The following is a 23,022-nucleotide window of genomic DNA, read 5'->3' as shown; positions in this document are numbered from 1 at the left end:
ATACTTGACTGGATACTTGACTGGATACTTGACTGGATACTTGACTGGATACTTGACTGGATACTTGACTGGATACTTGACTGGATACTTGACTGGAGAGTTCTCTCTGTCGTATGAAAGTGACAATGTGGAAGACGCATTGAACTTTTTTAAAATAACCTTTTAAATCGATTTCGTTGACAACATATTTCACGAAACAAGGAAACTACGTCACTAAATGAAATATCTCAAACATTTGCAATAATGTCGTTTTGACTTGATTAGCAGGTGACTCAAATCTGGAACACCAACCAATGAAATACAAGCGTCTTCACCTTCCCCAGTGGTGTCAGCACTAAATACAAGTCTACTGGAAATAATGATATTTATTGTCTAGATCTAGATACAAAACTTGCATACGTTTGTTTGGATATCTAGCTACAGTCACTTGCTTATTTTTTTTTAAAAGCTGTCTGTAATATTGCAGTTTGCAAAAGTGCATTTTTTTCCATGTGGGTGTCAGCCCCTAGTGACGCCACCGGTTCAAAGTTCATACCACTGGTCCAGCCATCCATCAGTTGAAGAGAGACATAGAACTATTAACATAACATTTCAAATTGTTTGCAAACTCAGTTTTGATCGTGTCTGTGTCACAATTACTTTAAAACGTTTGATTATGAAACTCCCTAAGGATGGGAGGCCAACATTAATGAAGAGCTAAGACAGAGAGGAATGGAGAAAGACGGTCAACAGATCGAGTGTGGTGCCCCAATGGTTCAACAAAGATATATCCGAAGGTACATATGCATTCAAAAAGAAATTGTATTTTTTTTTTGTTAAAATTAAATAATAATCTGTCCTGAAAGGTCTCAAAGTTTGATTAATGTTATGATGTTACTTTCAATTACCCCTCAACTAGCTTAAATCTAATAAATGAAGCAAATTGTGCGGGTGTATATGTAGATCTATCTACATATAGATATATATTAATATTGATTCTTAAATCTTCCCTAAATTTTTTTTTTTTCATTCAGTAGGACAAATTAAGCTGCAATCAACCAAATCTGATGAATTAAAAAAAAAAAAACAAAAAAAAAACGAAAAAGGTTTTGATGTACTTATTGCGTTAGATTGTTCCCCTTTCAGACCCTACGATCTATAGGGCAGATGTGAAGCTCATATGTTTATGTGGACCTAAGAGGGTGTCATGTGGTCAGCACAACAACCAATACTTTTCCACAACTAATGTCAGCTAATTATCACAGTTGGGTTGACTCGGGGGCGCCATACAAATCCTGAAATTCAAAATCCCAGTCTTCACCAAGGATTCATACTTGAAATCCTTCAGTGCAGAAAGCCAAGTTCTTTACCACTCAACCACCATGCCCTCTATTTTGGTGTTACCCTTTAGAATAAACACAGACTATACTCAGGACATTTTAAAAATATAAATGATACGCATAAGTTAAAGAAAGACTTTACGATCTATGGGACAGATGATATAAAGGTCATATGTTTCTCTGGTCTAGGGTTAAAGAGAGCACATCAACCAAAAAATTGAAACTGGTTTTCATTTTCTTTGAATAAATGAAAATGATCAGTTCTGCTACATCAGTGAGATGGAGCTTACCATCTTAATAAAGTTTTTTTTTGTTTTTTGACCTAACAACAGAAGGGACATGAGAAATCAGACATTAAAAACCAACCACAAACTATGAAAGTAGATACTTTATTGACTCAACCAATATGACAAATGAAAAAACAACTACATCTGGATTTGGTGTTACTGTTTATTAAATTAATAAGTATATTTTTAGTCAATAGTTTTAGTATTTCCTTTTTAAAAAAACAAAAACAACTTCATCACAGTCCTGTTCTGTTAGTGACTATTAATAAACTATTTTATGTGTAAAATCTCAGTTCAAATCCCTAAACAAAAAATTCCCTAAAAATAAATTCTTCAATAACATTTAACACTAGTCAAGTAAAAAACAAAAAAAAAAAAAAACATGGCCTGTATAATTATGCTCAGTGGACAAGAACAATTGTAAAGAAACTAAACTTGACAAAAACAAAATCATTTTTAGTATATAAATATAGCAAGCTAGTATGTGTAACATCTATAGAATACAACTGATCAATGCATTTATACACCAATAGAAAAGTAAACTACTGCCAACAAAACAACAGGCTCTTTCGCAATAGAAAAACAAAAGCTGATAAGCTCATATATATATATATACTGTATACATTATAATACAATATCATTCAAGGCCGCTATATACATCAAATAATGCAGAGTACTAGGCAATGGCAGCAGGTCAGAGGGCTTTTGCAACAGTACATTCCACAAAATGTTTCTTCTGCCATTCTCTTCTTACTTAGAGGAATAGAACTCTTTACAAGAACAATAACTCTAAGACCCAAAAGGGAAACTTTTAATGTTACGTCTTCATTCCCCCTGGCTGTTTTCGAAGCCCTCTTTCTAATGCCACTGGCAGTAACCAATAAATAAAATAGATGTCAATATGAGTGCTAGGCTATTATGTATGGCTAAAAAGATTATGGAGATGTACAGTGGATACACTTAATGTCTGAGTGGATAGAGTAGCCAGTTATACAATGAGGAAACTGTTATACACAAAGGGAGCAACTATTACACACTTTGTAGCAACTTGGGGTCATGCAGAGTTGCAAACATCAGAGCTTCCCAAAACGTTTAATGCAACCCCATTGGGGGTCTTGTAAATAAATGATTAAGGCCAAAATACAAGTAACTCAAATTGTAAATCTAAAAAAAATATATGCTTGGTAACAAGTTGAAAAAACACATTTCCAAACGAGTGTTCTGGGAAGCCATGATGTCTACCAGAAAACAAAAAAAAAAACAAAAAAAACTTGATCTCTTAAGATCAGAAACTTTCATTCAGTCTTAAAGTTGATATGTTTTGAATGGAGATAGGAGCAAAGAAACAACAACAATGAGCACCAGTGTTGACCCACCCAGAGCAACCACATCTAAGAGCTGGTTTGTGGCACCAGTGTTGACCCACCCAGAGCAACCACATCTAAGAGCTGGTTTGTGGCACCAGTGTTGACCCACCCAGAGCAACCACATCTAAGAGCTGGTTTGTGGCACCAGTGTTGACCCACCCAGAGCAACCACATCTAAGAGCTGGTTTGTGGCACCAGTGTTGACCCACCCAGAGCAACCACATCTAAGAGCTGGTTTGTGGCACCAGTGTTGACCCACCCAGAGCAACCACATCTAAGAGCTGGTTTGTGGCACCAGTGTTGACCCACCCAGAGCAACCACATCTAAGAGCTGGTTTGTGGCACCAGTGTTGACCCACCCAGAGCAACCACATCTAAGAGCTGGTTTGTGGCACCAGTGTTGACCCACCCAGAGCAACCACATCTAAGAGCTGGTTTGTGGCACCAGATGATCAGCAAACCTTTCAGCACTATTGTGGTTGGGAGTCTCCTTGCTGGCTCACGTTAAAGTGTATGGAATAATACAAGAAACAAATGAAGTGAAAGATACCATATTGAGAATTAAATTATTAGAAGATCTACATTGAAAATGTGTAGCAAGAGACACAATATAGGAAAATAAAGGTCCCAGACACACGAAGGCCTACATTGGGTAGATAGGTTCTTTAGACATAACATTAAACAGACATTTTGTGATAATTCATTAACTTAGTGCAGGCTATATCTAGTTAAATTGTGTTATACTATTGATGACAAAGATCATGTGGCTTTATACTTTTATTTTAGTGATCTATAGAACTAGTAGTCATTCTGTTTTCTGTATTATTTCATACCCAGCATCAGCTTACATTTTTTGTTTGATTTCTAAAATGCACTTAGAAGGCTGTAGCGGAAACATTGCCAGAAAGTAACTTGGGTAACAACACACTTTCAAAACAGAACAGAAATGTTCTGATGGACAGCTCACAATGGAGGAGTGCTGGAGAAGAAGGCTGGAACACACACACACTGTGCTAATGTGACTGCTGTGAGTGTGAGGTGACTGCTGTGAGATGATTGCTGTGAGTGTGACTTAACTGCTGTGAGATGATTGCTGTGAGTGTGACTTAACTGCTGTGAGTGTGAGTTGACTGCTGCATGTGTATAAAGTGACTGCTGCGCAACAACTTCCTGACAAGATGAACATATTCATTCTAAAATATTGTGCCCATAAAAACAATTTTTTTTAAATAAAGTTAGTAATAATTGAAATGTATTAGGGAACTATTAGGCTATCAAGAGAAATATTATGAGAAACAAAACAGTGAACAGAAAGGCAATTAGAAATCAATAAAAAGTTTAACAGTGTATGGAACTACAACTGCTCCACAAAAGTGGTGTTTTTTTAAATGAAATTCTTGCTATCAGAATTGGTATATCTTGTCCCTACTATTCAAGCCCAACAAAAAAAAAATGTTTTCTGAAATACTCAGTTGATATGAAACATTCAGAGAATATTTTAGAAGATAAACAAATTATTTTGGAAGTACTCAGTGACTCAATAATTTCAAAACACAGTAAGATATGCAATCACTAAATTGCACTTGCAGTTAGAAATACTACTATGTTTTAGGGAAAAATACATTTTAATTATATTCATATTGTGGCAATCGTAAGATTTGATGAAACAGGTTTAGGGTAACTCTTCCTGTTGCTCAGGTTTCAGTGAATTTAACATCTAAACATAGCTACACTACTGTAGAATGACACTAGAATAAAACAAGAAACTCAAAAGTTGTGTACATAAGAATGTTACAGGAAATAGAATAGCACCATAAGACACTGGGCAGGGACTACATCACATGTCAGGGGACACAATTCAACAAGGAGATGAGAGTAATGGGACTTGTGCAACTATTAAGTACAGTTGGGAGGGGGGGTGGGATGAAAAGAAGGCAGTCTAGCTCTAGCTTTTTTTCCCCCCTTCTTGTGACAAATGTCATTTACAAACTCCTTTATGTCTACATTCACAGACATACATTTCCAAGACATTAGTGTCATGTCATTTCACTCCATCATTCTACTTTCCAAGACATCAATGTCATCTAGCTATTTTATTTTGACAGTAGACATTCTAAAAAAGTCTTGATTCGATCATGACATAAAAATTGAAGATTCTATGCCATCCAAGCAGCAATGTTGTCTCTGGACATAACATTGCTGACTACATAGCTACTATTTCTCTACCTACAACATTTCACAAGTCAAACCACACCTGGAAGCTAACAAATTCCATGAAAGAGAAAGTGAGAAGGCAAGTTAAAAAGAAGATGGTGAGTCGTCATCCTCTGGAGGTCTGTCCTTGTATCTGTCTTGGCGAATCTTCATTAACCGTTTCCGTGCATCAATCAATTCTTTTTCTTTCCTTAAAATCTCTTCCTGTGCTTGTATTTCCTGTGAAACCAAAGGGAGAGAACCATGAGCACAATGCTAGACCTCATTTAATATTCTCATATTTTCACAATAGTCTCCCATCTTATAATAGGAGCTAGTCCACTCAGAAATGAAAGAGATGATGAGAAAGTCACTTTATTTATCCAGTTCCAAAGAGAGGAGATTATGTTACATTTAAGTTAGAAGAAAAATAATGTTTAATTTCCTTGAAATATTTCTCTTTGAAAAACTAAAACAAAAATAGTGCTATTCGAGCATGGAATGGGTTGCCTGAGCCATCCAGAAAAAACAGTGACTTGGCAGAATTTAAGTCATTGATTAACATGCATGACTACTAGATGCATGACGTGTAGTACATAATAATCTTTTTTGAAGTAACGTCTGTATTTTGTAAGATAAGATAAATACTGCATCATTACATATTTTAAATATATAATTAGCTATAAGTGTAAAACTGTCAAACGCTGATGTTTTAAAACCTAGAAAGAATAAAAGTTCTAATGGAATTCCTGGGTTACAAACCTTGAAAAAAAAAGTCTATGTATTGAAATGAACTAAAATGTTTTTTGACCCAAGAAAATGATAATGTAAATTTGTTTATCTAGGTTTGAATGGGTTTCCTTAACCCTCGAACTGGTTTAACAAACTTTCTTTGGCTTTTGGGGGATTTCTAGCAATTAATATGTATGTTAGAAAATAGTCCAACTATAGTCTATCTTAAAATGAAGTTTGAAAGCCTTTTATCTATATTCATTGATAACTGGATAAGGAATATTATTAATCATATATTGGTCCCTTGAAATAAATGTAGGTGACCTTAACCTGACCTAATTAGCATTAATATTTTTTTAAATAAACAAAGACCTCATTAAGCAATTTTTTTAGAGCTATAACAAAAATTTTGATTTAATTGGACAGCCCAATCATTTTCCTTTCCAAATATATATAATTTGTTAATATTGGTCAACTAGATTTAAAAAAAAATAATTTTTTAATAAAATGGTTAATACTTTCAGTAGTGAAAAATTAAGAAAAAAAAAAAGATTTATTTTTTTTAATTCAGTTATATAAAGAGATAAAATAGTGAAATTGTAAAGAAATCAAAATCTTGTTTAGATGCTACTATTCACCATAAAACCTCTTAAATTTCACAAGATTTAGTCTAGATCTAGTCCAGTCTGAGTCTAGATCTTACTGAGTCTAGATCTAGAGATCTATGAACATTGTCAGTTTCCTAACTAGATCATTGAGGACAACACAGAACCAAAATGGAGTGACAACCATTGCTTTTTTTTTTTTTGTATGTTCCAGTAGTCTTAAATATGGGATTTAAAAACAAATTGTTTTATTGATCTTACCTGAGCAATGCCTCCAACCATTCTCTTGTTGACAGTCAGACTAGTATCATCATCATTGTGATCCTTGGCTTGTTGTGCTGCCTTCACTAAAGCTTCTGTTGCTCTCTTCACAGCATTGCCAGCAGCCTGGGCACACAAGATGGGATTGAATGAAGTAACACAAGAAACAAATCTCACAGCTTTAAGTGAAAGGGATTTCAGGAGCAACACTCTTCCTCCCACAGTCTCAAGCACCCTCTACATTAAGAACTACTGCACTGTGGGAAAACAAGACAATTACCTGTAACCTCTGCATGGCCATTGAGCCAGGATCAGCCTTGACCTTGCAGGCCATGAGCAACTGAGCAGTTGAGCCTGCTACCTCTTTAGCAGATGCAATGAGCCTCTCTTCACTAGCATGGCCTTGGACCATGGCATTGGCTGCTTCACACAGGCTGTGGGTTGCAGCAGCAACCATCCTGGCCTAACAAAAATTAGAAGTTTAAAGCATGATAGAGATAAACTCTACAATTACTTTATAAAAGAAAACTATGAATCACAATGGACATGATGGTTTTGTAACAAGCTATACATAAAAAAACAAAACACAGTTTAAAATTTGTATGGTAGGCAGCAAATGAATAGAAATATTGACCATTTGAAGAAAGCTATTTGATAAACTTACTGCAGATATCAGACCCTGTGACCATTGTCCGTCTTCATCCACAGCAGATCTAGTATACGTGGAGCCCACTTTGCCTTGAGCCACCAGTTCCCTCTGTGCTGCTGAGGCAGACTTCACCAATGCTGCAGTGGCTGCAGCTATAGATTTGGCTGCTTCCAATATCTGCTCCTCAAAATCAAGCTCTTCGTCTGCTTTCTAAAACAAATATCAAGCAGAGGAATTTATATGTGTATCTACACATGTGTATGTGTGTGAGTGTAATATATGTATGATTGATGAACTAACACTTGTGTACATGACAATGTAAGTATCAGCTTCACTAAGAATATGGGATGCTGTGGTGAGAAGAACCTGCTAATGTAAAATTTATTCTCTATAGTATGTTCCAACAGTAATGATGATTACTAACTGCAGCCAGTAAATTTACAAAGGGTACAATTATTCTTAACAAAATTATGGCCAGTAGTAGAAGTGTATCTATAGTCCAAAGTCACTGTCAATACTAGTCAATACTAGTCATGGCATTAAAAGTGACAACAGTTACCATCAGCAGTTTATCAGTATCACTTCAGTTATTACTATACAATTATACCCAATGACAATATGAAAACCAGATTGTATGAACAATACATTTACAGCCTCAAAATAGTGGTCAGTAGACTCATGGTCAATATGGTCAGTACAGTTATGATCAACATAATGAGTTTCATAAGATTCTGTTGCTATACTGTCTCCAAATGACACCAAAAAAAAGTCCAAGAATGAGTGTGTAGATGTTATTTGTCATGAGAAGTATTTGTCTACATGGGCATCAACGTCTTGTGCAAAGTGTCTATGTGGTGAAGAGCAGATGTCAAGGTCTAATAAGGATGCTCGAGAGAAAGAAACATCAGACAGGTGTTCACTACAGTTAAGGCTAAGAAAGTGTTGTGACAAAAACAAATACAATACAAATGTCTTGAAGATTTTATTTGTTTGAATGAACACAGAAGAAAAAATACACAGAGTAGGTCAGAAAGGTTTTAAGAGAGAAAGAATGAGAGAAACAAAAATACTTCAGGGCACACGTGTTGACAACAGCGATGACTAGCCAACCTCTGTTGTGACATGTCTGATATCTGGTGAATCTGTCCACACCACCAAATATATCAAACATATCTCTCAGGGCGCTGGCCTCTATCTACACTACTACACAGCAACAAATAAAAATGCATGTGGGCTCTGTCTACATTAAAGCAAAGATAGTTTGGGGGGGGGGGGAGCCTGCTAGAAGCTTGTCTACCACACCAGACTACTATTGCTACAAAAATAAACTACAATCTAATGATAGACATTCTGAATGAAATTTGATCAAATGTGTTAAACATATGAAAATAATCTCAAAATTAATCAAAATCTTTTGCTTCTCCTTTTCTTAATTATTAATTGAATGCTTATGAAATATTAAAAATTAGCCATAAATATATGTAAACAAAATATCAATCAAATCAAAGCTTTCTACAACACACATAACTAAAAAAATTTGAATTTTTTTTCTCTGAAAAAAAAAACAACAACCTAGTAGAGAATAGTTTAAATGATCTGTTTCTTAAAGTTGAAGTGTAATACACCAGATCTTCATAAATGTTTTCTTACAATGATAACTTTAAAGGTATCAATAAAAAAAAAAAAAAGAAATGTCTAGAAAACTATGCAAGTTTTTAAAAGTAGAACACTTTGATAAAAAAAAAAGTGACAATAGATTTCCAGGTTTGTTAAAAATGTGAAACTCTTGTTAAGTTTAACTACACACAAAACAAAACTTTAAAAGCACAGCCAATAGTGCAAGTACTACTCAAAGAACCCCAAACCAACTCTACACACTAACCTTGGCTTGCTGCCTTGGCTTCAACTGGGACAGCTTCTTGGCTGCAGCTTCAATGGAGCTTGCCGCGGTCAGGAGCTCATTCTCCGCAATGACAGTCGGGTCATCAGGATCCACCCAATCTGAGCCTGGACAACAGACAATAAGAAATGTAAAAGAGTCTGTCCTGAATTTGATTCTTTTTCTTTGTGCCTAGGCTTACAGAACTTGAGTGGGTTCTAATAGAAAAAGATTAGCTTTTTCTTTTCAATTTATCTGTTTAGAAAACATCTCTAGATCTTTTTTTCTAACATTAACTTATAAAATACTGACTTAATAATAGAACTAAAACATTTTTAAAAAAAAAGCTTTACTAAATATGACATAAACGATCTAAACAATACAAATTTCATTATTATACAGAAATAATTGAGTACAAGATAAAAGCTTCTACAACTACTATGGGCATGTATTCAATAAAACAAAAATTTGAAGTTATTTTCTTTCTACATATTTACAAATGCATCCAATAACATGGGAATCTGAGCTATTAAATCTATTTTTTTTAAATTCTAAATTGACTAGTGAATAATTTAATGCTTTTTTTTTTAAATTCTCAAAATGAATTGAATGAAAGAATTATGCCAAATTATGACAATTTTGGCATGAGCAATATCTGGTATTGTTACTGATTGAAAAGACTGAGAAGGGTTGGGGCGAGTGTGGAGTATGATGAATGACAAGGAAGGCAATGGTTTTCTTTGTTGAAAAAATGTGACTCAAGCGGCTGAGATGTGAGTCCACATGCAGACACACTTGACATTACTGGATCAGTGGCCATTTTTTTCCTGGGGCAGTCAATATTATTTATTTCACTTTAATAATAGTTTCTTTTGCTTTTACTGCATTTGTAAACATTTCTCAATTTCTACTAGGACAAAAGGTCAACAAGAAAAGATAACTCTGTAGCCAAAAGTCAACACACCATCAAGTTCAGTATTTTTCAACCTGACTTATGAAATTCATTATCAAGTTGTATATGTCCATTTATTAAAACAGACACCATAAAGGGAGGTGATCTCAATGAATTTCTACCTCTAGATACAAACCATAACTGGTTTTTATGAATATCTTGATATATATATATATCTTTATCAGATTTACCAATTTGCAATTCTATATACAAACTAAACTATTACAATATGGATTGTTCCATTGACTAGTGGATGTCATATGAAATCCCAATATGTAACCAGCCACTAAAAACTGGATAAATATACTCTGACATAGTGGCCTTTCTAAATTTTATTACAAAGTTAAAATGTTTTCCTCCCTATAAGAAACTGGTGTATCAAGAGTTGGGAGGGAGTAGGAACTGAGGTTGAAAAATACTGAAGAGGGAAACACAAAAGGCCATGCAGGGATTAGTTTTATAAATACACAACAGCAAACACACACACCTGTCTAAAGAAAATGAGATCGGTGACCAATATATACAACATGAATGCTCAATAGTTCTTTGATGAAAATATACAGTACATACATTTCACTTAAATACCTTACACAAATACTCATTTTAAAGAGGAAGCTACAGCAAATAAGATCTCAATACTAAATCATATATATTATAAATTATTTATTTTTTAAAACGAGTCAACTAATACTAAATTTACTTTTTTCTGCTATTGCCTTGTTTCAAAAGGATGACAGAACTTAAGATTATTTAAAGAAACATAATGTTGGCTTGTTAGAACAGTTTGTAAAAATGTATTCATCGAGTTTTGATTTTAAATGTCACCATTAGGATGATTTTAATCAAACATTTCACAGCATGCAGCCACAAAAGTCATGAATATTCATGTCTGCATTTAAGTAAGGATGTTTACTACACACTAAAACACTGAGGTCATGCCAGGTAGACAAGTAGACAGAACTCTCATGGTTATTGTACACAACATTGACTCTATCCTAGACAGAAACACTAACCAAGGGTTGACAATACTGAGAGGTTCTCACTGCACAGATAGGTGGGCAACACATTTGCTACTTCTGTGCAGTTAATGTTTTCCTGGTTTATTTGTGGCTCTACAAGCTTTTTATTCTTTGCTTTTACGACAAATGCAATTATTATTTTTGTTCTAGTGTAAATCCTGAACTTACAATAGCGAGAATCATTGTTAGCATGAACCCTATAGATGACAATATTGAGAATCTCTTGTGCATAATAGGTGAAACATACAAAGACAATATTACCTGCCACCCAATGGGACCATCGGACTTGTAAGGCATCTGAGAGACAGTCATAGTGCAGAGTAAGGGCACAAAGAAAGAACATTTTAGTCACACAAAAGCAAAGGTTGTTGCCAAAGTGGGGGGCACTGGGTGGGGGGACAGCCATGAATGCTTATGACAACAATAATCTTGAATACAATGAGTCAAGATAATGTTGAAGAATTAAAAAAAAAATCAATGCAATCTGCTCTATTTCACTGGCAGTCCAGATAACGATGATATTTTTTGTTCCACCATGTTGCAATTTCTACATGAATAAGTGAACAAGAGCATCAAACAGAATTAAAAACACAGGCAAGTGATCATAAAAATGTCCAGTTTGAGGATCGTCTGGACAATAAATCAGCTTCCATAGAAATGAAAAATCAGGGGAAAAAATGAAATCAAAAAAAAAAAAAAGAAAGGAAAAGAAAATAGAAACAAAACCAAAAAAAAGTTGATCAAAAGGGGAATAAACTGTCAGTAGAGGATTGCGATCAAAGACCAGGCAGTTAAAGAGGAAAAGGTTGTCTGCATAAAATACTCACCACTAACTTTATATAAACAGATTGTAAACAAGAAAACAAAATATAAAGTCAATCAAATAAAACCTAGTAATATATCGACACTATATAGTACAGTTCCCCTTTTAGACCTTGCGATCTATAGGGCAGATGATATTAAAGTATGTTTATATCTTTTCATTTATTGGGATATTTTATCAGGCCTTAAATATCATAAGAATGTTAAATTAGCCAAACTTGGACATTTAGTCACTAGGATTCTGTGTATAGCTCTAAACTCTGGAGACACTTTGACTACTTTTAAGAAGTCACTAGGATTCTGTGTATAGCTCTAAACTCTGGAGACACTTTGACTACTTTAAAGAAGTCACTAGGATTCTGTGTATAGCTCTAAACTCTGGAGACACTTTGACTACTTTTAAGAAGTCACTAGGATTCTGTGTATAGCTCTAAACTCTGGAGACACTTTGAATACTTTTAAGAAGTCACTAGGATTCTGTGTATATCTCTTAACTCTGGAGACACTTTGACTACTTTAAAGAAGTCACTAGGATTCTGTGTATAGCTCTAAACTCTGGAGACACTTTGACTACTTTTAAGAAGTCACTAGGATTCTGTGTATAGCTCTAAACTCTGGAGACACTTTGACTACTTTTAAGAAGTCACTAGGATTCTGTGTATAGCTCTAAACTCTGGAGACACTTTGACTACTTTTAAGAAGTCACTAGGATTCTGTGTATAGCTCTAAACTCTGGAGACACTTTGACTACTTTTAAGAAGTCACTAGGATTCTGTGTATATCTCTTAACTCTGGAGACACTTTGACTACTTTAAAGAAGTCACTAGGATTCTGTGTATAGCTCTAAACTCTGGAGACACTTTGACTACTTTTAAGAAGTCACTAGGATTCTGTGTATAGCTCTAAACTCTGGAGACACTTTGACTACTTTTAAGAAGTCACTAGGATTCTGTGTATAGCTCTAAACTCTGGAGACACTTTGACTACTTTTAAGAAGTCACTAGGATTCTGTGTATATCTCTTAACTCTGGAGACACTTTGACTACTTTAAAGAAGTCACTAGGATTCTGTGTATAGCTCTAAACTCTGGAGACACTTTGACTACTTTTAAGAAGTCACTAGGATTCTGTGTATAGCTCTAAACTCTGGAGACACTTTGACTACTTTTAAGAAGTCACTAGGATTCTGTGTATAGCTCTAAACTCTGGAGACACTTTGACTACTTTTAAGAAGTCACTAGGATTCTGTGTATATCTCTTAACTCTGGAGACACTTTGACTACTTTTAAGAAGTCACTAGGATTCTGTGTATAGCTCTAAACTCTGGAGACACTTTGACTACTTTTAAGAAGTCACTAGGATTCTGTGTATAGCTCTAAACTCTGGAGACACTTTGACTACTTTTAAGAAGTCACTAGGATTCTGTGTATAGCTCTAAACTCTGGAGACACTTTGACTACTTTTAAGAAGTCACTAGGATTCTGTGTATAGCTCTAAACTCTGAAGACATGACTACTTTAAAGAAGTCACTAGGATTCTGTGTATAGCTCTAAACTCTGGAGACACTTTGACTACTTTAAAGAAGTCACTAGGATTCTGTGTATAGCTCTAAATTCTGGAGACACTTTGACTACTTTTAAGAAGTCACTAGGATTCTGTGTATATCTCTTAACTCTGGAGACACTTTGACTACTTTAAAGAAGTCACTAGGATTCTGTGTATAGCTCTAAACTCTGGAGACACTTTGACTACTTTTAAGAAGAAGAGCAAAGACAAACTTATTTCAACTTCCACTTGGTTACATTGATTATTTGATTACTTATTCTATTCATTCATTCCTTTTTGTTTTCATACAAGGTTAACTTTCATCTGTGCATGTTGTTAGTCCAGCTTTACAAAGCTGTTAATGCTGAACTGTTTCTACTCACCTATCTTTAGCTACTTGATCTTTCAACTTTTCCAATTTGCATATTTTTAAGTACATTACTTTTTCCTTTAACTACATTGTCTTATGACTTTTCAACTACATTGTCTTATAATGTTTTTACTACATTGTCTTATAATGTTTTTACTACATTGTCTTATGACTTTTCAACTACATTGTCTTATGACTTTATAACTACATTGTCTTATAATGTTTTTACTACATTGTCTTATAATGTTTTTACTACATTGTCTTATGACTTTTCAACTACATTGTCTTATGACTTTATAACTACATTGTCTTATGACTTTATAACTACATTGTCTTATGACTTTATAACTACATTGTCTTATGACTTTAAAACTACATTGTCTTATAATGTTTTTACTACATTGTCTTATAACTTTTTAACTTCATTGTCTTATGACTTTATAACTACATTGTCTTATGACTTTTCAACTACATAGTCTTATGACTAAGTGTTAGAGCGACAATGTCTATTTCTATAAAAGATGTATGGATTGAATGAAACACAGAGCATGGTGTCACTAGGTGTTGATACTTGTTTAGCTTGAGGGTGTGTTTGAAATCACAACAACTCTACATACAGGTCTCCATCATTGCAAGAGAAAGATTTTCTGAGTTTTAATGATCTGAACATCTTCAACAAGTGGAAACATTACTTCCTTTTAACTAAGGACTGAACAGAATAAAAAAAGGAAAGTGGCCTAAACAATAATTGGCATAATTAAGGTTGCTTCATGTGACTATTGCAGGATGGATGCCTGTAATAATATCTTAGTGTCAAGTGTATTACAAAACAATGTCATGTATTTCAACACTAGATGGTGCACAAGAGAAAAGTGACTCCCCTTGGCAAGATGGGAGTTACAAACAATGTACACACACAAGAGTTAAGGGCCTTTGGTAAACAAAGTACATTTGACTGAATGGTGAGAGTGTGAACAACAAAACAATAGAGAGTTTCAAAAAGTGTGTCAAACAAAAGCACAAGTTAACAAGAAAAAAAAAACACAAACTATGTATACACACACCTCTCCAACTAAACACCCGCGGCTGGCAGTCTTGGTTAAAAAAAAAATTAAATTAAATTATAGGAGAAAATGAAGCAGAAAAAAAAAGATATATATGTTTGCCCACAGCTGCTGCTAAAGTGAAAACAAACTAGAACCAATAAATAAGGTCTTGTTTTCCTGAATCTGAAAAGTTGTTTCAGTTTTACAAATCCTGTTGTCAGTTATACAAATCCTGTTGTTCTAACTGAATGGGATAAGAAATACTGAACTGTTGTCTTTATTGCTCTCATTATAAGAAATACTGAACTGTTGTCTTTATTGCTCTCATTATAAGAAATACTGAACTGTTGTCTTTATTGCTCTCATTATAAGAAATACTGAACTGTTGTCTTTATTGCTCTCATTATAAGAAATACTGAACTGTTGTCTTTATTGCTCTCATTATAAGACATTGAAAAGGAGGTGTTTTTTTTTTGTTTTTGGTTTAATTGATCTCATAGATAAGCAAAGAGAGATAACCAAAATTTCATGACAAAATGTATGCAAAGCATGTCCTAATGCTGAATAACTCAATGCCTGCAAGAGTTCACCTAAGCAAATCTAGAGTTAAGTTAACCTCATAGCATTGGGTGTATCCTAGAAGTAACTCAGTCTGAGTTAAAGGGGCTCAACAATTATGAACTTGTGTAAGTATTAATACAAACATATTAATACAGACATACTGGGAAGTCAATTTTCTTTATAAATTATTCACAATTGTTTTCAGTGATATTGCTTTGTATGAAGTATGGACCAATCAGATTCTGATAGGAATCAAAATAAATAATTTGACGACAGTGAATCTTAAATTTACAAAGGCAGAAAGTGAAACTTCAACAAGTGTTTCAAGAGTTAAAACTTGTAGTGTAACATTTGACACTTGAGTGTGCTTTGTATTTTGTCAAAAGTTACAATAAAAAAGCACTACCGGTATTTGTATCCTTCTCTAATATATCTTTAACTCCTTTCACATTGCCAAATCATGAATGGTAGAGTGTTATTAGAATTAAGTTTTTTAGCCCCCCCCCTCCAACAGAAATGATTAGGATGTTAGAAAAGGTGCAGTTAAAATAACACTATCCAATCCTACAGTGTGAAGGTTAGTATGTTAGTCAAAGTTGATTCCATACACAAGAGAAGTTGTTCTACAAATATTCCAAGGCTAAGAAGTCTACATTAAGTCTACCAGTCCAAACTAAGTTCACTTTCTCCAAGTTCAAACACTAACTTATTTTTCCAACAAGATCAACCAATGCTAAGATTATATTCATTTTTCCCCTTTGGGTAACAAACACCTTCAAACTAAACAAGACTTATTCCCTCAAAGGGTTGCACAAATAAAACAAAACAAAAATTATGAAATAATAAAAGTTTGTTGGTGAGGAACTCTTGACAGAGCCCCAGAGAGAAAAACTACATTGAAAAAAAAATGTATATGAGAAACACAACACAAGCTTCATTATAGAATAACTGGGTCAGCCAACTTACGGCTCGCTGCCTTTCTATCATAAAAGGAACAAACATCGATTTGAGCTGAAAACATAAACATCCAATCAGCTGGTACATAGCTCTGATACAACAGAACCTTGGAGCATGACAAAATAATTCTGGATTCTAACTCTATATCATGGGACTTTGAAGACAATATAGGTACCAGGCTCTGCTACCATGGGCTCTTAGTATGAAATATAGTATCTAACTCTGATACTTACCTCATCAATGACACAATTAGTTAAAAATGAAAAAAATTCCAAAAGGTAGCATGAATATAGGCATAAAAATAGTCATATCCAATTTAGAGTAATAAATCTTGTCTTCATATATTTTCTGTGCTTAAAATAGTGGACTTTGAAGTGCAAACTGCAAGTTCAGAAACCAAGCCAATTGCCACTCTATTCTCTTTAGTAAAGTTAAAAAACAAACAAACTTTACTCTGCATGCAAATGACACAATACAATATTTTTTTAAATGCTAAAACATTAACATTTAAAGGGTACATTACAGTGCCATGTTCATTGATCCCAGAATAGTTTTATATATATATATATATATTTTTTTTTGTTGGTTTACTTGTTTTTAAGATCTGATAACTACACCAAATGTTTTTTTCTTTTTCAATGTACAAAACAAAACAAAGGCACATCTTCAGGGTTTATCTTTCTTTCAAAGAGCTTTCAGCCTCCTGACCAAGTCCAAGTAGGAAAGACTTAAAATTGAGCACAACATTTCTTAATTCACTAGAAATACTTATTGAATATTCCTGTCAAATAATATTTGTGTTGTTTTAACAAATATCTGAAGTGAACTGGGTACCAATGTATTTTGTGTACACTGACATTTAAAATGTATCCAGTTAAAAAGGCTAGTAAACTGGTCAGAGTAAAAGTAGTTTAGAGTGATTGGCAGGAGACCATAACAAGTGAAATTCCAGAGATAACAGTGATATTTTGTTTTCAAAAATTAACTTCTGTAATAATCTTTTTGGTTTTTTTTTTTTGGGTTGCTAAGTTGCAGGTTCATTCGTTTAGGGACATTCCAAAATGGAAGCAAAACTGTTTCCTAAGGGGTGTGGTGTGTATACAAGGCCAAAAGGAATGGTTGCTGGGCTTATACAAACCTTGAAAACTTGTTTCAGTTTGCTAACTGAAAATGAATGAAAACCTCTACATCCATTGACCAAGGCTATGTATGGCATGTTATACATACACTTGGCTGTTACATACACTGCAGATGTACAATCTTACAGAACACATTCAGCATAGCAATGGCTTTGATTGTTAAGTGCGCACTGGCAATATTAGCTACAGTTGTATTCAGCCAATATACAGCAATATAAGACAATGAATGGCCTAGTTTGATATGACTGTAACTAGTAAGACAAGGAGAGATTAGCGTTGATATATGCTTGGATATATACAAGATAATTATGAGCTATCAAAGTTATCCTTTATTTTGTATAGTTTGCTAATTTAAAAGAAACAAAAGTCTTTTGTTTTGTAAAGGTACAAGTGAAAGGGACATGAGATTAGATTTGGATGAAATGGGCACAATCAACCAGGACAATGGTGTGTATATATTATGGTGAGACATAACTCTTAAATGAGATAGTTATAAATTGGTGATGTTTGTATAATATTATAGTTGGGTGAGGAAGATCAATTCCATAAATGTAATCAGTTGAACTTACAAATGAACTACAAGAAAAATAAAAATGACAGAATAATTTTGAGAAATATATTTTTTTAAAAAGGAGTGATCTATACCTTTGATGGCTTCAGCAGATTGAACTAGTTCTGTGACAGAGTTAGCAACCTTACGTGAAATCAAAGACAAATTTTGTTTGCCTTCTACTGAGGGCTTGTTCACCACCTGAAGACCAAATGAATGGAGAGATAATTCAACAAGATGCTAACACTCTGAACTGACTGACTTACTCTCAGTCCACAGTTGAAGATGACTAATTATGGGGTTTCATGGCTTGATTTTGTGTGTGTGTGTTTATAATTAATATTATCATTAATCTAGTTTTAGACTCCCCTTGCTGTCTTAAAAAAAAAATGTAGGCAATAGATTCCTCCTATATGCTATCATTGATACATTCACTTAGAAATTAAGAGAGGAGGTCAGTCAAGAGAGGTCAAAGTTAAGTACCTCCAGATCTCAAGGGACTGATTCTGTGTGACTTTTTTAATGATGACAGTGAGGCTCTTCCTACTAGACATATGGAGGACTGTGACTGGGAGGAAGATCTTTGCTTTTAAAACAAGGATCTCAAGTTCCAATCCATGTCTATGCAATACATTAAGAGCCCAAGTGGTAGAAGTGATGTCAAACACAGCACAGCATTGTGAACTGCATGAAACCAGACCCTTGAGTTATTTGTAGAATGCTATTCCAATAAAGTAACTAGCCATCTTAAACAGTGTATGAAAATGTTTAAGGAGAGTAAAGGAAAATAGGAAATGATTTATTGAGCTTGTAATATATACACCTCAAGAATATCTAAGATTTTTATATTAGACAACATGCACAATCTTGAAGTGTAGCTAAGAACCTACCACTAACACCACTTCCAAGAGCTCCTTATAAGAAACAGCCGCAGAACGTCCAGCATTAATAGCCCGGCGTTTGATCTCTGATGTTTCTGCTGTAGCTGCTGCTCCCTAAAAGTAGAAATCAAAATCTGTTGGCTTAATGGTATGATTATTTTAATTCAGCATTTTATCCCATTTCCCTGATGACAATTGTGACAAGGGATAGACCAAGCTAGTAAAAAAAATTTCAGAAACCTTTCAGTTGTCTCACCTTAGTCACACTAAGCAAATCAAAGATAGCTTTACGACCCATGTTGGCAGCACTAATAACGTCTTCCTGTCTTCCAGAGTTGCCAGCTGCCACTGCCTTAGCTGTAGCCGTGGTAATGGGTTTGGCAAACCTGATCAAGTCCTCAGCACAAGCTTTCTTGTTGACATCATCAGAGCAATCAAACGTCTGGAACAAATTTACAAGTGACATTATTTTGATCATAAAGTCATACATACATACAAAGTTCATATAAAAAAATACAAGAACCAAAGAGTTATAACTTAGTAGTATATTTAAAACAATCAAAAAATTTTTATTTTTTATACCCTTTAAGAAATAAATCTTTAAAAACTAAAAACTATAATTCTCTGTGATCATTATACTGAATGATTAAAAAAAAAAAGAAGGAATAAGGCTAAATTATAATTGACAGTCACATCTACTGTACCAAAGGTTATGTGATTTGTAACACTGGTACTATAGTAAAGAGTACAAGTGGCATGAGTGCTATAAAACACAGAACTCAATAGTGATGGTAGAAAATAGACCCTAAAGTCATGTGTACCATGATATCCCAATAAACTGAATATTAAATATATTTAATATATATATTTTTATATCTTGTTTTCAAATGTAGATTTTAGAATTTTTTTTTAAAGAAAATAACAATGAAAATAAATAGGCTAATGGACCAACAAATAGTGTCAACTGGTTGCCATTAACCAACTTTGCTGGAACTATCTGTCAAAACAACAATCTTAAAAATGATCTCAGTAAGTGTGAAAGGTGATAATGTTTCTCTACTAATAATCTTCTTCTATTATGCCTAAACCAGAACATGATAAGACTTTGTTCAAAGCCAATGCAGTTTTGTTTTAATCTCAAGAACACTTACTTTTATCTCCTGTCCAATGGCTTCAATGGTTGATTCCAAAGCTTGTGTTCCTCGGACAGCCTCATCCTCAACCGTCTTCACAGTCTTCAGCAGAGAGGTGACATTGGTGACCATTACCTGGAATTAGATGAACACTTGTAGCTAGACACAGTACACTACTATCTATGATTAAAGTAATAAAAACAACAACACAAGATCTACTAGAAGCACAAGTGACTTATCTATGCTAAGTACATAAACCAGGCACCAACATTGTGACAAACAGGTTACCTTTTAGCCTGACAAGAATTAGATGCGGTCTCTGTTAATTCTTTAAGGTCTAAAAGTTCTCACTACAAGCTTTGTTCTCACTATGAATAACTTGAGAACCAGTCCTCAAACAATGATGACAAAAAAGAAACTCAAAAAAACAAACACTTTATTTTTTCTCCATTTTATTTTCTTTCACAAACCAAATAATGTACTACATTCAAGGAAGAATGAACACAGAGCAATAGGAACTAGTTCCAATAACTAGATCTATCTTTTAGTGATTGCACCACGATGATGTAAAAAAAAGTATATGAAAATAACTAAATGGATTGCAGCAATAAAAACTAGTGTTAAATACTAGTATATGTTCTTGGTTTTAGCAACACCAAACAACTGTGTGTAATTATGAACAGTAATTTCAGCAGTATAAAAAAATGTATGAAACTATTAATTGTAAGAAATCGCAATGTACATAAACAGTTTGTGTAAATATATATATATATATATAAATAATATCATTCAATAACATTGGTAGGTCAAGACAAAGACTAGATGGACAATCATATTATTATTGAAAATATTCAACAGATGATACAGTCTCTGACAATCATATTATTATCGAAAATATTCAACAGATGATACAGTCTCTAATAGTTTAGAAAGTGATTACATAGAATGTGACAGGAGATAGTAAAAAGAATACAGAACCATTAAAAACAAAAGATACTATAATTACATAGAACTAACACATCAGTGGAGATTTACGATGTAGAATTTAGCATCCAGAATGGCATTACTCCCAAGTAACTTGCGGCTGTCTGATGACTCTTGCTGTGCGATAGGATACATAGCCTTTTCCCTTTTTTTTTTGGAAGGGGGGGCGGGGGCAAAGAAAACCAGTATTAGGGAGCAATCAACTGTTAAAGTAACTACCAATATAGAGCATCTCATTATAAGTATACAGGTACTTAGTGGTCATTTGTTTTACCAAAGCATCAACTGTATTGAACACATTACTGTTTTGATCTAGCTCACAAAAACTTGAAGGTTGATGTGATGGATATAAATAGACTATCATGAATTACAAAACAAGACTACAGATGATAGATATAAACAAATAAATTCAATGAGTGTATTGGCATCACTAGGCAGAGAAGAAGAAATGCTCTAGTCAATCCTTATGGCCCACAACTCTCTAGGTGCATGCTGGCATAGCACACAAGAACCTGACTTCTGTTGGATTCAACTTGCGGTATCTCTGAAAGCAGTTCAAAGCACATCTTCATGCAACTTGACTTCATTTATGTAATATTTTATAAATCTTTTTAGAAAAACTTCCCAATGTGTAATTTAAAGCATTTATTATTTAAACTTTACAAATGTCAAATGTTTCATTACAACAGAATATGACACAATTGTTTAAGGATTATATAAACTTGTAATTATGTTTTTCCACTGAAGTTTTTTTCCTTGCAATAATTGGATATGTTTACAATAAAATTCTTCAATAGTGAAGCAAAACTATTGGCATTATTGAAGAAAAAAATTGAAGTACTTTTACATGTTTGGTTGCCAAAGCTTCAGTATATTATTTTGTTTGGTTGACATAGCTAAATTATATTAACTCAATATTATATATATACATATATATATATATATTACAACGGAGATAGCAATATATAAGTAAACTTCCCCTTTTAGACATTGCAATCTATAAAGCAGATGATATAAAGGTTATCTGTTTCTGTGGCCCATGGTTAATGAGGGTGTCATGTGGCCAACACAATGACCAACCCAATGTCAGGTACCCATTAGAGCTGGGTGGACTCAGAGGTGCCCAAAGATCCCTAAATTAAAAATCACATTCTTCACCAGAATTCGAACCCGGGACATCCGGTTTGAAAGCCAAGCGCTTTACCGCTCAGACACCAAATCTCCAGCAAATACTTTTATTATGCTTAACTTTTTCAATGACTTGTTTTACTTCGTTTCATTTGTACAACTACATTTCTAAATATCATTTAATAAGTATTGAAAAGAAATGTATTTATTTTTTTTAACACCTATTTTTGAGAGAAAATAGAAAGTGTGCATCAACTATTTTTCTGTTTGTTCAACTGTCATTACAACTTCATTCTTTTGAAAGAAATACTTTTATAGACAAACTTTCAAGACGATGTCCCCCAATGAAATGACATTTTGATTGAAAACACCATCCAGTTAAACTTGTCTATAACAGGTTAGTAAGAGAGACATTCACTATTGACACAGCTAACTGAAGCTCCAGGACTTAAGTCATGCAGGCTTTACACACACGCACACACTATTCAAATAATGCAAGATTGCTAAAGTTACTCACCATCAATCAGAGCAGATCTGTAATCCAGGCTATATCTCCAAAATCCAGTCAAGCGTGACATTGTAAATTTTATTTTAATTTTTTTTTTACAATAAGAGAACATCAGGACGAACAATCTTCAATTGTT

The 23,022-nt window shown here is 33.9% G+C and overlaps 1 protein-coding gene across 21 annotated transcripts in view; it reads right to left on the bottom strand.

The window, feature by feature from the left end:
• Nucleotides 1-1,689: 1,689 nt before the first annotated feature.
• The window catches only part of LOC106064344 (talin-1), a 95,602-nt gene continuing 74,269 nt past the window's right edge, over nt 1,690-23,022 (bottom strand). For 14 of the 21 annotated variants that reach the window (XM_056017175.1, XM_056017184.1, XM_056017186.1 and 11 more), the window contains 10 exons: nt 20,285-20,401; nt 19,390-19,575; nt 19,143-19,247; nt 18,348-18,453; nt 16,573-16,617; nt 9,296-9,420; nt 7,429-7,623; nt 7,045-7,227; nt 6,765-6,890; nt 1,690-5,406 (listed from right to left, as the gene is read on the bottom strand). In XM_056017175.1, coding sequence (XP_055873150.1) covers nt 5,272-5,406; nt 6,765-6,890; nt 7,045-7,227; nt 7,429-7,623; nt 9,296-9,420; nt 16,573-16,617; nt 18,348-18,453; nt 19,143-19,247; nt 19,390-19,575; nt 20,285-20,401 — 1,323 coding nt within the window. In that variant the 3' untranslated portion in view covers nt 1,690-5,271. Of the gene's footprint in view, nt 5,407-6,764; nt 6,891-7,044; nt 7,228-7,428; nt 7,624-9,295; nt 9,421-11,524; nt 11,561-11,952; nt 15,094-16,572; nt 16,618-17,701; nt 17,728-18,347; nt 18,454-19,142; nt 19,248-19,389; nt 19,576-20,284; nt 20,402-20,700; nt 21,795-23,022 lie in introns of those variants that run through there. The other 7 variants (XM_056017183.1, XM_056017190.1, XM_056017188.1 and 4 more) reach the window with 5 other exon arrangements.

The sequence above is a fragment of the Biomphalaria glabrata genome, chromosome 18, assembly GCF_947242115.1.
Source record: "Biomphalaria glabrata chromosome 18, xgBioGlab47.1, whole genome shotgun sequence".
Classification (NCBI taxonomy): domain Eukaryota; kingdom Metazoa; phylum Mollusca; class Gastropoda; family Planorbidae; genus Biomphalaria; species Biomphalaria glabrata.
This window is presented reverse-complemented; position numbering and strand designations above follow the sequence as displayed.